This window comes from Melospiza melodia, unplaced genomic scaffold (assembly GCF_035770615.1).
Source record: "Melospiza melodia melodia isolate bMelMel2 unplaced genomic scaffold, bMelMel2.pri scaffold_282, whole genome shotgun sequence".
In the NCBI taxonomy this organism is placed as follows: Eukaryota; Metazoa; Chordata; class Aves; order Passeriformes; family Passerellidae; genus Melospiza; species Melospiza melodia.
The window spans coordinates 66,592-81,136 of NW_026948602.1; the positions used below are offsets into that span (position 1 = coordinate 66,592).

Sequence of the window (14,545 nt, forward strand, 5' to 3'; positions counted from 1 at the left end):
TGGGATTGAACTGGGAGTTACTGGGATTGAACTGGGATGAACTGGGATGAACTGGGAGGCGCCGACAGCTCCAGCCCCGTCCGCGCATGCGCGGCCTCACTCCCTGACGTCACCGCCCCGCCGCCCGCCCTCTCTCTCCCGCCCTCCCTCTACGCAGGCGCCGACGCGCTGACGTCACTTCCGCAGCGCCGCGTCACGATGGAGGAGCTGGGGCTGCTCGGGGAGAAGCCGCAGGTGAGGGGGGCACGGGGGGGGGAGGGGCCCGGGGGGGTCCCCAAAACCTCGAGGGGACCCCAAAACCTCGGGGGGGGGAGGGGCGGGGGGGGGGAGCGCCCAAAAAACCCAAAAACCCCAAAAAACGGCGCGGGGGGGGGGGGGGAGGGGCCACAGGGGGGATTGAGGGGTCCCCGCTTTGTTGGGCTCCGCCCACTTCCGGCTTTGGCCACGCCCCCGCTCATTGGGTGATACCAATGTGGGGTGGGAAGGGGGGGGGAGCGCCGGGACTCCCCGAAAATGCCTCAGGGAACCCCGAAATTTGGGAATTTTAACAAAAATTTGGGAGTTTTCCCCCCCAAAATTTGGGAATTTTCTCACAGGGTCCCCCAAAATTTGGGAATTCTCACCCAAAATCCCCTCAGGGACCCCCGAAATTTGGGAATTTTACCCAAAATTTGGGAGTTTTCCCCCCAAAATTTGGGAATTCTCACCCAAAATCCCCTCAGAGACCCCCGAAATTTGGGAATTTTACCCAAAATTTGGGAGTTTTCCCCCCCAAAATCTGGGAATTTTCTCCCAAATCCCCTCAGGGACCCCTGAAATTTGGAAATTTTACCCAAAATTTGTGAGTTTTCCCCTCAAAATTTGGGAATTCTCTCCCAAAATCCCCTCAGGGACCCCCGAAATTTGGGAATTTTACCCAAAATTTGGGAGTTTTCCCCCCCAAAATTTGGGAATTCTCACCCAAAATCCCCTCAGGGACCCCCGAAATTTGGGAATTTTATCCAAAATTTGGGAGTTTCCCCTCAAAATTTGGGAATTCTCACCCAAAATCCCCTCAGGGACCCCCGAAATTTGGGATTTTTACCCAAAATTTGGGAATTTTCCCCCCTAAAATTTGGGAATTCTCTCCCAAAATCCCCTCAGGGACCCCTGAAATTTGGGAATTTTACCCAAAATTTGGGAATTTTCCCCCCAAAATTTGGGAATTCTCACCCCAAATCCCCTCAAGGACCCCCGAAATTTGGGAATTTTCTCCCAAAATTTGGGAGTTTCCCCCCCAAAATTTGGGAATTCTCACCCAAATCCCCTCAGGGACCCCTGAAATTTGGGAATTTTAACAAAAATTTGGGAGTTTTCCCCCCCAAAATTTGGGAATTTTCTCACAGGGTCCCCCAAAATTTGGGAATTCTCACCCAAAATCCCCTCAGGGACCCCCGAAATTTGGGAATTTTCCCCCCAAAATTTCGCGAATTTTCCCCCAGGATCTCCCAAAAATCCCCCAAGGGACCCCAAAATTTGGGAATTCTCCGCCCCAGAAACCCCAAAATTTGGGACTTTTTCCTCAAAACTTGGGAATTTCGCCCCAGATTCCCCAAAAATTTGGGAATTTTTCCCCAAAATCCCCCAAAATTTGGGGATTTTCCCTCCCCTGTCCTTATCTCCCCTGTCCTTATCTCCCCTGTCCTTATCTCCCGTGTCCTTATCTCCCCTGTCCCATCTCCCCTGTCCTTATCTCCCCTGTCCTTATCTCCCCTGTCCCATCTCCCCTGTCCTTATCTCCCCTGTCCTTATCTCACCTGTCCTTATCTCCCCTGTCCTTATCTCACCCTTATCTCCCGTGTCCTTATCTCCCCTGTCCTTATCTCCCCTGTCCTTATCTCCCGTGTCCTTATCTCGTCCTTATCTCCCCTGTCCTTATCTCCCCTGTCCATATCTCCCCTGTCCCATCTCCCCTGTCCTTATCTCCCCTGTCCTTATCTGCCCTGTCCTTATCTCCCCTGTCCTTATCTACCCTGTCCTTATCTCCCCTGTCCTTATCTCCCCTGTCCTTATCTCCCCTGTCCTTATCTCCCCTGTCCTTATCTCCCGGGTCCTTATCTCGTCCTTATCTCGTCCTTATCTCCGTGCCCAGGACGATGCCCCGCCCTCGGCCGCCCCCCGGCCCCTGCCCGGCCTCTCCTTCCTGGTGCCCGAGCCCGAGGACCTGGAGGACCTGTACAGCAGATACAAGGTGAGGACACGTGTGTGACATGTGTGTGACACGCGTGTGTGACACACCTGGGACATGTGACACACCTGTACAGCAGGTACAAGGTGAAGACAGGTGTGTGACATGTGTGTGACACGCGTGTGTGACAGGTGTGAGGGGTTACAGGACCTGTACAGCCGGTACAAGGTGAGGACACGTGTGTGACATGTGTGTGACACGCGTGTGCGACATGTGACACACCTGTACAGCAGGTACAAGGTGAGAACACACCTGGACATGTGTGATACATGTGTGTGACACGCGTGTGTGACAGGTGTGAGGGGTTACAGGACCTGTACAGCAGGTACAAGGTGAGAACACACCTGGAACATGCGTGATACATGTGTGTGACACGCGTGTGTGACAGGTGTGAGGGGTTATGGGACCTGGAGGACCTGTACAGCAGGTACAAGGTGAGAACACGTGTGTGACATGTGTGTGACACACCTGGGACATGTGACACACCTGTACAGCAGGTACAAGGTGAGAACACGTGTGATACATGTGTGTGACACGCGTGTGCGACAGGTGTGAGGGGTTATGGGACCTGGAGGACCTGTACAGCAGGTACAAGGTGAGAACACACCTGGAACATGTGTGTGACACGCGTGTGTGACACACCTGGGACATGTGACACACCTGTACAGCAGGTACAAGGTGAGAACACGTGTGTGACATGTGTGTGACACGCGTGTGCGACACACCTGGGACATGTGACAGACCTGTACAGCAGGTACAAGGTGAGAACACGTGTGATACATGTGTGTGACACGCGTGTGCGACAGGTGTGAGGGGTTACAGGACCTGTACAGCAGGTACAAGGTGAGAACACGTGTGATACATGTGTGTGACACGCGTGTGTGACACACCTGGGACATGTGACACACCTGTACAGCAGGTACAAGGTGAGGACAGGTGTGATACATGTGTGTGACACGCGTGTGTGACAGGTGTGAGGGGTTACGGGACCTGTACAGCCGGTACAAGGTGAGGACACACCTGGAACATGTGTGACACACGTGTGTGACAGGTGTGACACACCTGTACAGCAGGTACAAGGTGAGAACACGTGTGATACATGTGTGTGACACACCTGGGACATGTGACACACCTGTACAGCAGGTACAAGGTGAGGACACACCTGGAACATGTGTGTGACACGCGTGTGCGACAGGTGTGAGGGGTTACAGGACCTGTACAGCAGGTACAAGGTGAGTGACACACCTGTGTGACAGTGTCCTCTGCTCCAGGTGTATCCCAGGTGTATCCCAGGAGTATCCCAGGAGTATCTCAGGTGGTTCAGGAGTATCTCAGGTGTATCCCAGGTGTATCTCAGGTATCTCAGGGATATCTCAGGAGTATCTCAGGAGTATCCCAGGTGTATCCCAGGTGTAACCCAGGTGTCTCTCACCTTTAGAAGCTGCAGCAGGAGCTGGAGTTCCTGGAGGTGCAGGAGGAGCTGGGCCTGCCCCAGGTGTATCCCAGGAGTATCTCAGGTGTAACTCAGGTGTAACTCAGGTGTAACCCAGGTGTATCTCACCTTTAGAAGCTGCAGCAGGAGCTGGAGTTCCTGGAGGTGCAGGAGGAGCTGGGCCCTGCCCCAGGTGTAACCCAGGAGTATCCCAGGAGTATCTCACATAACTCAGGAGTATCCCAGGTGGTTCAGGTGTATCTCAGGTGTATCTCTCACCTTTAGAAGCTGCAGCAGGAGCTGGAGTTCCTGGAGGTGCAGGAGGAGCTGGGCCTGCCCCAGGTGTAACCCAGGTGTAACTCAGGAGTATCCCAGGTGGTTCAGGGATATCTCAGGTATCTCAGGTGTAACCCAGGAGTATCTCAGGTGTATCTCACCTGTCTCTCACCTGTCTCTGACCTTTAGAAGCTGCAGCAGGAGCTGGAGTTCCTGGAGGTGCAGGAGGAGTACATCAAGGACGAGCAGCGCAACCTCAAGAAGGAGTTCCTGCACGCGCAGGAGGAGGTGAAGCGCATCCAGAGCATCCCGCTGGTCATCGGGCAGTTCCTCGAGGCCGTCGACCAGAACACGGCCATCGTCGGCTCCACCACAGGTGAGACACACCTGGGCACACACCTGGGCACACCTGGGCACACTTGGGCACAGGTAAATACACCTGGCATGGGCGGGGCCGTGTCCCGCTGGTCATCGGGCAGTTCCTCGAGGCCGTCGACCAGAACACGGCCATCATCGGCTCCACCACAGGTGAGACACACCTGGGCACACCTGGGCACACACCTGGGCACACCTGGGCACACACCTGGGCACAGTTAGAGACACCTGGGCACAGGTGGGAGATACCTGGAATGGGTTTGGAGCGTCCAGTTGGTCATTGGTGGGCATGGACCAGAACACGGCCATCGTCGGCTCCACCACAGGTAAATGCACCTGGGCACACCTGGGCACACCTGGGCACACCTGGGCACACCTGGGCACACCTGGCATGGGTGGGGCCGTGTCCCGCTGGTCATCGGGCAGTTCCTCAAGGCCGTGGACCAGAACACGGCCATCGTGGGCTCCACCACAGGTGAGACACACCTGGGCACACACCTGGGCACACCTGGGCACACCTGGGCACACCTGGGCAGGTGATCTCCTGGTGATCTCCTGGTGAGCTCCAGGTGACCCCCAGGTGATCTCCAGGTGAGCTCCTGGTGGTCTCCAGGTGAGCTCCTGGTAATCGATCTCCTGGTGATCGATGTCCTGGTGAGGTCCAGGTGATCCCCAGGTGATTTCTAGGTGATTTTCTGGTGATCTCCAGGTGATCTCCTGGTGGTCTCTTGGTGATCAATCTTGTGATGATCTCCTGGTGAGCTCCTGGTGATCTCCTGGTGATTGATCTCCTGGTGGTCTCCTGGTGATCTCCTGGTGATTTCCTGGTGATCAATCTCCTGGTGATCTCCTGGTGACCTCCAGGTGCCCCCCAGGTGATCCCCAGGTGATCTCCTGGTGATCAATGTCCTGGTGAGCTCCAGGTGATCTCCAGGTGATCTCCTGGTGATCGATGTCCTGGTGATTTCCTGGTGATCTCCTGGTGATCGATCTCCTGGTGAGCTCCTGGTGAGCTCCTGGTGATCGATGTCCTGGTGATCTCCTGGTGATCTCCTGGTGATTGATCTCCTGGTGATCAATGTCCTAGTGATCCCCAGGTGATCTCCTGGTGATCTCCTGGTGATCAATCTCCTGGTGATCTCCTGCTGATCTCCAGGTGATGTCCAGGTGATCTCCTAGTGATCTCCAGGTGGTCTTCTGGTGATTGATCTCCTGGTGATTGATGTCCTAGTGATCTCCAGGTGATCTCCTGGTGATCAATGTCCTGGTGATCTCCTGGTGATTTCCTGGTGATCTCCTGGTGATCAATCTCCTGGTGATCTCCTGGTGACCTCCAGGTGCCCCCCAGGTGATCTCCTGGTGATCTCCTGGTGATCGATCTCCTGGTGATGTCCAGGTGATCTCCTGGTGAGCTCCAGGTGAGCTCCAGATGAGCTCCAAGTGATCTCCTGGTGATTGATCTCCTGGTGATCGATGTCCTAGTGATCCCCAGGTGATCTCCTGGTGATCAATGTCCTGGTGATCTCCAGGTGATCGATGTCCTGGTGAGCTCCAGGTGATCTCCTGGTGATCTCCAGGTGATCGATGTCCTGGTGATCTCCTGGTGATCTCCTGGTGATCAATCTCCTGGTGATCTCCTGGTGACCTCCAGGTGAGCTCCAGATGAGCTCCAAATGATCTCCTGGTGATTGATCTCCTGGTGATTGATGTCCTAGTGATCCCCAGGTGATCTCCTGGTGATCTCCTGGTGATCGATCTTCTGGTGACCTCCAGGTGCCCCCCAGGTGATCTCCTGGTGATCTCCTGGTGATCGATCTCCTGGTGATCTCCTGGTGACCTCCAGGTGATCTCCTGGTGATCTCCTGGTGATCGATCTCCTGGTGATCTCCTGGTGACCTCCAGGTGCCCCCCAGGTGATCTCCTGGTGATCGATCTCCTGGTGATGTCCTGGTGATCTCCTGGTGATCTCCTGGTGATCAATCTCCTGGTGATCTCCTGGTGACCTCCAGGTGCCCCCCAGGTGATCTCCTGGTGATCTCCTGGTGATCACCTGGTGAGCTCCAGGTGAGCTCCAGATGAGCTCCAAGTGATCTCCTGGTGATTGATCTCCTGGTGACCGATGTCCTAGTGATCCCCAGGTGATCTCCTGGTGAGCTCCTGGTGATCGATCTCCTGGTGAGGTCCAGGTGATCTCCTGGTGATCGATCTCCAGGTGAGCTCCAGGTGAGCTCCAGGTGATCTCCAGGTGATGTCCAGGTGCCCCCCAGGTGCCCCCCAGGTGAGCTCCATGCGTGTCCCCCCCCCCCCCGCAGGTTCCAACTACTACGTGCGCATCCTGAGCACCATCGACCGCGAGCTGCTCAAGCCCAACGCCTCGGTGGCGCTGCACAAGCACAGCAACGCCCTGGTGGACGTCCTGCCGCCCGAGGCCGACAGCAGCATCATGATGCTCACCTCAGGTGGGGCACCGGGCACACCTGGGCACACCTGGGCACAGCTGGGCACACCTGGGGTCCATAAAACGTGGTTTGGGGTGGAGAAAATGGGGTTTGGGGTCCAAAAAATGGGGTTTGGGGTCATCTGAAGTTCATGAGATGTTCTGAGGAACCATACTGGGGTCAGCTGGGCACACCTGGGCACACCTGGGATCCATAAAATGTCGTTTTGGGGGGAAAAAATGGGGTTTGGGGTCCAAAAAATGGGGTTTGGGGTCACCTGAAGTTCATGAGATGTTCTGAGGAACCATCTTGAGAGCGTCAGGTTTCACCTGGGCACAGCTGGGCACACCTGGGATCCATAAAACGTCGGTTTGGGGTGGAGAAAATGTGGTTTGGGGTCCGAAAAATGGGGTTTGGGGTCATCTGAAGTTCATGAGATGTTCTGAGGAACCATCTTGAGAACGTCAGGTTTCACCTGGGCACAGCTGGGCACACCTGGGATCCATAAAACGTCGGTTTGGGGGGAAAAGTTGGGGTTTGGGGACCAAAAAATGGGGTTTGGGGTCCGAAAAACGGGGTTTGGGGTCACCTGAAGTTCATGAGATGTTGAGTGGAACCATGCTGGGCACACCTGGTCACACCTGGGCACGCCTGGGCACACCCGGGCACACCTGGGCACACCTGGGGGCACCTGGGGTCCATAAAACGTCGGTTTGGGGGGAAAAGTTGGGGTTTGGGGACCGAAAAATGGGGTTTGGGGTCACCTGAAGTTCATGAGATGTTGAGTGGAACCATGCTGGGGTCAGCTGGGCACACCTGGGCATGCCTGGGCACACCTGGGATCCATAAAACGTCGGTTTGGGGGGAAAAGTTGGGGTTTGGGGTCCAAAAAATGGGGTTTGGGGTCCGAAAAACGGGGTTTGGGGTCACCTGAAGTTCATGAGATGTTCTGAGGAACCATCTTGAGAGCGTCAGGTTTCACCTGGGCACAGCTGGGCACACCTGGGATCCATAAAACGTCGGTTTGGGGGGAAAAAATGGGGTTTGGGGTCCGAAAAACGGGGTTTGGGGTCATCTGAAGTTCATGAGATGTTCTGAGGAACCATCTTGAGAGGGTCAGGTTTCACCCGGGCACACCTGGGCACACCTGGGGTCCATAAAACGTCATTTTGGGTGGAAAAAATGGGGTTTGGCGTCCAAAAAATGGGGTTTGGGGTCACCTGAAGTTCATGAGATGTTCTGAGGAACCATCTTGAGGTCACCTGGGCACAGCTGGGCACAGCTGGGCTTGTTTCTAGTCCATCCCAGTCCATCCCAGTCCATCCCAGTTGTCCCCCTGTCCGCCCAGACCAGAAGCCGGACGTGGTGGTCACTCCTTGGTCACCCCTTGGTCACTCCTTGGTGTCTCCAGTTGACCTTGGAGAAGTTCTTGGTGACCCCCGACCATCCCAGTCCCTCCCAGTCCATCCCGGTTGTCCCCTGTCCCCAGACCAGAAGCCGGACGTGGTGGCCACCTCTTGGTCACTCCTTGGTCACTCTTTGGTCACCCCTTGGTCACTCCTTGGTCACTCTTTGGTCACTCCTTGGTCACCCCTTGGTCACTCTTTGGTCACTCTTTGGTCACTCTTTGGTCACTCCTTGGTCACTCCTTGGTCACTCCTTGGTCACTCTTTGGTCACTCTTTGGTCACTCTTTGGTCACTCCTTGGTCACTCCTTGGTCACTCCTTGGTCACTCTTTGGTCACTCTTTGGTCACTCCTTGGTCACCCCTTGGTCACCCCTTGGTCACTCTTTGGTCACTCTTTGGTCACTCCTTGGTCACTCCTTGGTCACTCCTTGGTCACTCTTTGGTCACCCCTTGGTCACCCCTTGGTCACTCTTTGGTCACTCTTTGGTCACCCCTTGGTCACTCTTTGGTCACTCTTTGGTCACTCCTTGGTCACTCTTTGGTCACTCCTTGGTCACTCCTTGGTCACTCTTTGGTCACTCCTTGGTCACTCTTTGGTCACTCCTTGGTCACTCTTTGGTCACTCCTTGGTCACCCCTTGGTCACCCCTTGGTCACTCCTTGGTCACTCCTTGGTCACTCCTTGGTCACTCCTTGGTCACCCCTTGGTCACCCCTTGGTCACTCCTTGGTCACTCCTTGGTCACTCCTTGGTGTCCCCTGTCCCCAGACCAGAAGGTGGACATGGTGGTCACTCTTTGGTCACTCTTTGGTCACTCTTTGGTCACTCCTTGGTCACTCCTTGGTCACCCCTTGGTCACTCCTTGGTCACTCCTTGGTCACCCCTTGGTCACTCTTTGGTCACTCTTTGGTCACTCCTTGGTCACCCCTTGGTCACTCCTTGGTCACTCCTTGGTCACTCCTTGGTCACTCTTTGGTCACCCCTTGGTCACCTCTTGGTCACCCCTTGGTCACCCCTTGGTCACTCCTTGGTCACTCTTTGGTCACTCTTTGGTCACCCCTTGGTCACTCCTTGGTCACTCTTTGGTCACTCCTTGGTCACTCCTTGGTCACTCTTTGGTCACCCCTTGGTCACCCCTTGGTCACCCCTTGGTCACTCCTTGGTCACCCTTTGGTCACCCTTTGGTCACTCTTTGGTCACCCTCGGTGTCCCCTGTCCCCAGACCAGAAGGTGGACATGGTGGTCACTCTTTGGTCACTCTTTGGTCAGTCCTTGGTGTCTCCTGTCCCCAGACCAGAAGGTGGACATGGTGGTCACTCTTTGGTCACTCTTTGGTCACCCCTTGGTCACTCCTTGGTCACCCTTGGTGTCCCCTGTCCCCAGACCAGAAGGTGGACATGGTGGTCACTCCTTGGTCACTCCTTGGTCACTCTTTGGTCACTCTTTGGTCACTCTTTGGTCACTCTTTGGTCACTCCTTGGTCACTCCTTGGTCACTCCTTGGTGTCTCCTGTCCCCAGACCAGAAGGTGGACATGGTGGTCACCCCTTGGTCACTCTTTGGTCACTCCTTGGTCACCCTTGGTGTCCCCTGTCCCCAGACCAGAAGGTGGACATGGTGGTCACTCTTTGGTCACCCTCGGTGTCCCTCCTGTCCCCAGACCAGAAGCCGGACGTGGTCTACGCCGACATCGGTGGCATGGACATCCAGAAGCAGGAGGTGCGCGAGGCCGTGGAGCTGCCGCTGACGCACTTCGAGCTCTACAAGCAGGTACGGCCACCTCGGGCACCTCATGGACCTCGTGGACCTCATGGACCTCCTGGGGACCTTCTGGGACCTTCTGGGGATCTTCTGGGGACCTTCTGGGGGTGTTCTGGGGACCTCCTGGACCTCCTGGGGAACATCTGGGGACCTCCTGGGGACCTCATGGACCTCATGGACCTCATGGGGTGTCCTGGGGACCTCCTGGGGACCTCCTGGACCTTCTGGGGTGTCCTGGGGACCTTCTGGGGATCTTCTGGGACCTCCTGGGGTGTCCTGGGGTGTCCTGGGACCTTCTGGGACCTTCTGGGAACGTTCTGGGACGTCGTGGGGACCTTCTGGGGATCTGCTGGGATCTTCTGGGGTGTCCTGGGGACCTTCTGGGACCTTCTGGGGTGTCCTGGGATGTTCTGGGGATCTGCTGGGATCTTCTGGGGTGTCCTGGGGACCTTCTGGGACCTTCTGGGAACGTTCTGGGACCTCCTGGGGACCTTCTGGGGAACTTCTGGGGAACTTCTGGGGACCTTCTGGGACCTCCTGGACCTTCTGGGACCTTCTGGGACCTTCTGGGGACCTTATGGGAACGTTCTGGGACGTCCTGGGGACCTTCTGGGGACCTCCTGGGGATCTTCTGGGACCTCCTGGGATGTTCTGGGACCTCCTGGACCTTCTGGGGACCTTCTGGGATGTCCTGGGACCTTCTGGGAACCTTCTGGGACCTTCTGGGGACCTTCTGGGGATCTGCTGGGATCTTCTGGGGTGTCCTGGGGACCTTCTGGGGACCTTCTGGGGTGTCCTTGGGAACCTTCTGGACCTTCTGGGACCTTCTGGGGGTGTCCTGGGGACCTTCTGGGAACTTCTGGGGACCTTGAGAACCCTCAACTGACCTTGGAGACCCTCAGGTGATCTCCAGGGCACCTTGAGGACCTCCAGGTCATCATGGTGATCTCCAGGTCATCTTCAGGTGACCTTGAGGGTCTTCAGATCACCTTGAGGAACCTCAGGTGATCTCCAGGGCACCTTGAGAACCTTCAGATCACCTTGAGGACCTCCAGGTCACCTTGAGGAGCTCTGGGTCACGTTGAGGCCCCTCAGGTGATCTCCAGGACACCTTGAGGACCTTTGGGTCACCCTGAGGAGCTCCAGGGCATCTTGGAGACCCTCGGGTGATCTCCAGGTCACCTCGAGGACCTTCAGGTGACCTTGGGGACTTCTAGGTCACCTTGAGGACCTTCAGGTGACCTCCAGGTCACCTTGAGGAGCTCCAGGGCACCTTGAGGACCTTCAGATGTTCTCCAGGTCACCTCGAGGAGCTCTGGGTCCCCTCCGGGTCACCTTGAGGACCTTCAGGTCATTTTGAGGAGCTCCAGGTCACCTTGAGGACCCTCAGGTGACCTCCAGAACACCTCAAGGACCTCCAGGTCACTTTGAGGGCCTTCAGGTCACCTCCAGGTGACCCTGAGGGTCCCCAGGTGACCTTGAGGAGCTCCAGGGCACCTTGAGGAGCTCTGGGTCACCTCCAGGTCACCTTGAGGACCTTCAGGTCACCTTGGAGACCTTCAGGTGATCTCCAGGTCACTTTGAGGACTCTCAGGTCACCTTGAGGAGCTCTGGGTCACGTTGAGGACCTCCAGGTCCCCTCCAGGTCACCTTGGAGACCCTCAGGTGATCTCCAGGTCACTTTGAGGACCTCCAGGTCATCATGGCGATCTTCAGGTGACCTTGAGGGCCTTCAGATGACCTCCAGGGCGCCTTGGAGATCTTTAGGTCACCTTGAGGAGCTCCAGGTCACCTCCAGGTCACCTTGAGGACCTTCAGGTCACCCTGAGGACCTCCAGGTCCCCTTGAGGAGCTCTGTGTCCCCTGGAGGTCCCCTGGAGATGTCCCTGGAGATGTCCCTGGAGGTCCCTTGGAGGTCCCCTGGAGGTGCCCTGGAGGTCTCCTGGAGGTCCCCTTGTGTCTCCTGGAGGACCCTCAGGTCTCCTGGAGGTCCCCAGATGTCCCCTGGAGGTCCCCTGGAGGTCTCCTGGAGGTCCCCAGATGTCCTCTCCTCGGTGTCCCCACCCGGTGTCCTCTCCTCGGTGTCCCCACCCGGTGTCCTCTCCTCGGTGTCCCCACCCGGTGTCCTCTCCTCGGTGTCCTCTCCTCGGTGTCCTCTCCTCGGTGTCCTCACTCGGTGTCCTTGAGGTGTCCTGGAGGTGTCCTGGAGGTCCCGTGAAGGTCCCCAGGTGTCCCCTGAAGGTCCCCAGGTGTCCCCAGGAGGTCCCCAGGTGTCCCCAGGAGGTCCCCAGGTGTCCCCACCCGGTGTCCTCACTCGGTGTCCTTGAGGTGTCCTGGAGGTCCCGTGAAGGTCCCCAGGTGTCCCCAGGTGTCCCCAGGTGTCCCCAGGTGTCCCCAGGAGGTCCCCAGGTGTCCCCAGGTGTCCCCTGAAGGTCCCCAGGTGTCCCCAGGAGGTCCCCAGGTGTCCCCAGGTGTCCCCAGGTGTCCCCAGGAGGTCCCCTGAAGGTCCCCAGGTGTCCCCTGAAGGTCCCCAGGTGTCCCCAGGAGGTCCCCAGGTGTCCTCACCCGGTGTCCTCTCCTCGGTGTCCTCTCCTCGGTGTCCCCACCCGGTGTCCTTGAGGTGTCCTGGAGGTCCCCTGAAGGTCCCCAGGTGTCCCCAGGAGGTCCCCAGGTGTCCCCTGAAGGTCCCCAGGTGTCCCCAGGAGGTCCCCAGGTGTCCCCAGGAGGTCCCCAGGTGTCCCCTGAAGGTCCCCAGGTGTCCCCTGAAGGTCCCCTGAAGGTCCCCAGGTGTCCCCAGGTGTCCCCAGGAGGTCCCCAGGTGTCCCCAGGTGTCCCCAGGTGTCCCCAGGTGTCCTCACCTCGGTGTCCCCTCCCCAGATCGGCATTGACCCCCCGCGGGGGGTGCTGATGTACGGCCCCCCCGGCTGCGGGAAGACCATGCTGGCCAAGGCGGTGGCCCACCACACCACGGGTGAGACCGCCGGGGACACCTGCGGGGCTTGGGGACATCTGGGAGGTCCTGGGTGGGGTTTGAGGACATCTCGGGGGGGTTTGGAGACATCTCAGGGGGGTTTGGAGACATCTCAGGGGGGTTTGGAGACATCTCAGGGGGGTTTGGAGACATCTCAGGGGGGTTTGGAGACATCTCAGGGGGGTTTGGAGACATCTCGGGGGGGTTTGGAGACATCTCATGGGGGTTTGGGGACATCTCAGGGGGGTTTGGAGACATCTCAGGGGGGTTTGGAGACATCTCGGGGGGGTTTGGGGACATCTGGGAGGTCCTGGGTGGGGTTTGGGGACATCTCGGGGGGGTTTGGGGACATCTCGGGGGGGTTTGGAGACATCTCATGGGGGTTTGGAGACATCTCGGGGGGGTTTGGAGACATCTCAGGGGGGTTTGGGGACATCTCAGGAGGTTTGGAGACATCTCGGGGGGGTTTGGGGACACCTCGAGAGGTCCTGGCTGGGGTTTGGGAACATCTCAGGGGGGTTTGGAGACATCTGGGAGGTCCTGGGTGGGATTTGGAGACATCTCGGGGGGGGTTTGGGGACATCTCAGGGGGGTTTGAGGAGGTTCTTGGGGGTGAGGAACCTTCTGGAGAACTTCAAGATGAAGCTCAGGAGCACCTGGGTGGGGTTTGGAGACATCTCAGGGGGGTTGGGGACATCTGGGATGTCCTGGGTGGGATTTGGGGACATCTCAGGGGGGTTTGGGGACATCTCGGGGGGGTTTGGAGACATCTCAGGGGGGTTTGGAGACATCTCAGGAGGTTTGGAGACATCTCATGGGGGTTTGGAGACATCTCAGGGGGGTTTGGGGACATCTCAGGGGGGTTTGGGGACATCTCAGGAGGTTTGGAGACATCTCAGGGGGGTTTGGGGACATCTGGGAGGGGTTTGGAGACATCTCAGAAGGGTTTGAGGAGGTTCTTGGGTGTGAGGAACCTCCTGGAGAACTTCAGGATGAAGCTCAGGAGCACCTGGGTGGGGTTTGGAGACATCTCGGGGGGGTTTGGAGACATCTGGGAGGTCCTGGGTGGGATTTGGGGACATCTCAAGAAGTTTGGAGACATCTGGGTGGGGTTTGGAGACATCTCAGGGGGGTTTGAGGAGGTTCTTGGGGGTGAGGAACCTTCTGGAGAACTTCAAGGTGAAGGTCAAGAGCACCTGGGTGGGGGTTGGGGACATCTCAGGGGGGTTGGGGACATCTGGGAGGGATTTGGGGTCATTTTGAGAAGTTTGGAGACATCTCAGAGGGGTTTGGGGACACCTGGAGGGGTTTGGAGACATCTGGGTGGGGTTTGAGGAGGTTCTTGGGGGTGAGGAACCTCCTGGAGAACTTCAGGATGAAGGTCAAGAACATCTCGGGGGGGTTTGGAGACATCTCAAGGGGGTTGGGGACATCTGAGAGGCGTTTGGAGACATCTCAGGAGGTTTGGAGACATCTGGGAGGGGTTTGAGGAGGTTCTTGGGTGAGAGGAACCTCCTGAAGAACTTCAAGGTGAAGCTCAGGAACATCTCAGGGGGTTTGGAGACATCTGAGAGGGGCTTGGGGACATCTGGGAGGGGTTTGGAGACATCTGGGAGGTCCTGGGTGGGATTTGGGGACATCTCGAGAAGTTTGGAGACA

General features: G+C 57.3%; 1 protein-coding gene across 1 annotated transcript in view; it reads left to right on the forward strand.

Annotated features, from left to right (window-relative positions):
* The first annotated feature begins 21 nt into the window (after window positions 1-21).
* Window positions 22-14,545, forward strand: part of LOC134433976 (26S proteasome regulatory subunit 6B-like) — a 29,182-nt gene continuing 14,658 nt past the window's right edge. Inside the window, exons 1-6 of the mRNA XM_063182659.1 lie at window positions 22-234; window positions 2,132-2,230; window positions 4,125-4,311; window positions 6,623-6,769; window positions 9,815-9,924; window positions 12,793-12,886. Of these exons, the coding sequence (XP_063038729.1) occupies window positions 37-234; window positions 2,132-2,230; window positions 4,125-4,311; window positions 6,623-6,769; window positions 9,815-9,924; window positions 12,793-12,886 (835 nt within the window). The 5' untranslated portion in view covers window positions 22-36. The remainder of the gene's footprint in view (window positions 235-2,131; window positions 2,231-4,124; window positions 4,312-6,622; window positions 6,770-9,814; window positions 9,925-12,792; window positions 12,887-14,545) is intronic.